This window comes from Cebus imitator, unplaced genomic scaffold (genome assembly GCF_001604975.1).
Source record: "Cebus imitator isolate Cc_AM_T3 unplaced genomic scaffold, Cebus_imitator-1.0 Scaffold426, whole genome shotgun sequence".
Taxonomy (NCBI): Eukaryota; Metazoa; Chordata; class Mammalia; order Primates; family Cebidae; genus Cebus; species Cebus imitator.
This window is the reverse complement of record NW_016107741.1, coordinates 251,293-252,657: the sequence shown is the minus strand read 5'-3', so window position 1 is coordinate 252,657 and position 1,365 is coordinate 251,293. Positions and strand designations below refer to the sequence as shown.

At 36.9% G+C, this 1,365-nt stretch overlaps 1 protein-coding gene across 1 annotated transcript in view; it reads left to right on the top strand.

Annotated features, from left to right (window-relative positions):
* The window catches only part of FAM9B (family with sequence similarity 9 member B), a 9,444-nt gene extending 8,428 nt beyond the window's left edge, over positions 1 to 1,016 (top strand). The window contains exons 8-9 of the mRNA XM_017509899.2: positions 520 to 615; positions 723 to 1,016. Of these exons, the coding sequence (XP_017365388.1) occupies positions 520 to 588 (69 nt within the window). The 3' untranslated portion in view covers positions 589 to 615; positions 723 to 1,016. The remainder of the gene's footprint in view (positions 1 to 519; positions 616 to 722) is intronic.
* The last annotated feature ends 349 nt before the right edge of the window (positions 1,017 to 1,365 follow it).

The window sequence follows — 1,365 nt, the reverse complement described above, 5'->3', positions numbered from 1 at the left end:
TTCTTCCTCAGCATTAACATACAAATTTTAGGGAGCAGGGACTGTTGAACTATGTTTGAGTAAAGAGTATATACTTCAAAAATAGTTACATTTTCTCTAACTTGATGAGGTCATATCACCAACCATTTTATCCCTTCAATGGAAACCACGTTCCGTAGACTATTGCTGATAATACATGGGTCACTACCTGCTCAAAAAATATAACATTTCATGATACAAGACTGCCAGTCGTTTTCTGTCTTTACTTCATCTTGACCTTAAGAAGTTCTTCAACCCATTTTATTCAAGCAAAGTACATGACTGTTGGACCTACTAAAATAATATGTCACTGAAATCTGGCATTAAAAATTTTAAGTGGGTATTTGGAGCTCCATGTATGGACTACAGTTTTTTCAATTTGAAATAAATAACCAACATCCTTTGGATATTATAATCTGTTTCCTTTTGACATTTAATTAATCCTGTTTAATGCTAGATGTAAAGTGGTGGTTTGTCAGTGAACTAGACTTTTTGTTTTAGGTTATCAAGAAGTTTGAAGACTATTGTCGTGAAGTTTTTTCTGATGAAGACAGTGAATTTGATAACTAGCCATGTTTTTAAATTTTGTCAGAGACTGTAAGTAGTGCATATTTAATCTTAAAATCTCAGGATTGATGTAAGCACTGGAATATTTTATTTGCAGAAATGTGTACCACAGTTACTTAATTTTTTTCTTGAAACAGCTGTAGGAAGAGTTGGCCCTTAGTTGTCTCTCCAACCTCAGTTATGCTGATGACTGAAGGAACTTGAACCTGTTACATGATACAAGCGTAATTTGAACTACACTAAACCACATGACAATGTTTTGATAATTCTTGTGCAAATCAGTTTATCTTCTCTATCATTTTTCTGTTTGTTAAATGCCAGACCTTGTTTCTATGATCTGTTGAATGAACCCTAGACACTTCTGTGAGAAAGCAGCAATTGCACAGTTACGTACATGGTCAATTAAATTTTAACATTAAAGATCATTTAAATTTCAGTTTGGTCTCTGTGGATCTGTCTCAGTTCCAAATATGCAGAAAGCACAGTCATAGAAAAGTACATTTTTCTCTAATAAAAGAAAACAAAACCTCCACTGGATGCGGTAGCTCATGCCTGTAATCCTAGCACTTTGGGAGGCCGAGGCAGGTGGATCACTAGAGGTCAGGAGTTTGAGACCAGCCTGGACAACATGGTGAAGCCACATCTCTACTAAAAATACAAAAAAAAATTAGCCAGGTGTGGTGGCACGCAACTCTAGTCCCAGCTACTCAGGAGGCTGAGGCGGGAGGATCTCTTGAACCTGGGAGACAGAGGTTGCAGTGAGCCGAGGTTGCAGTGAGC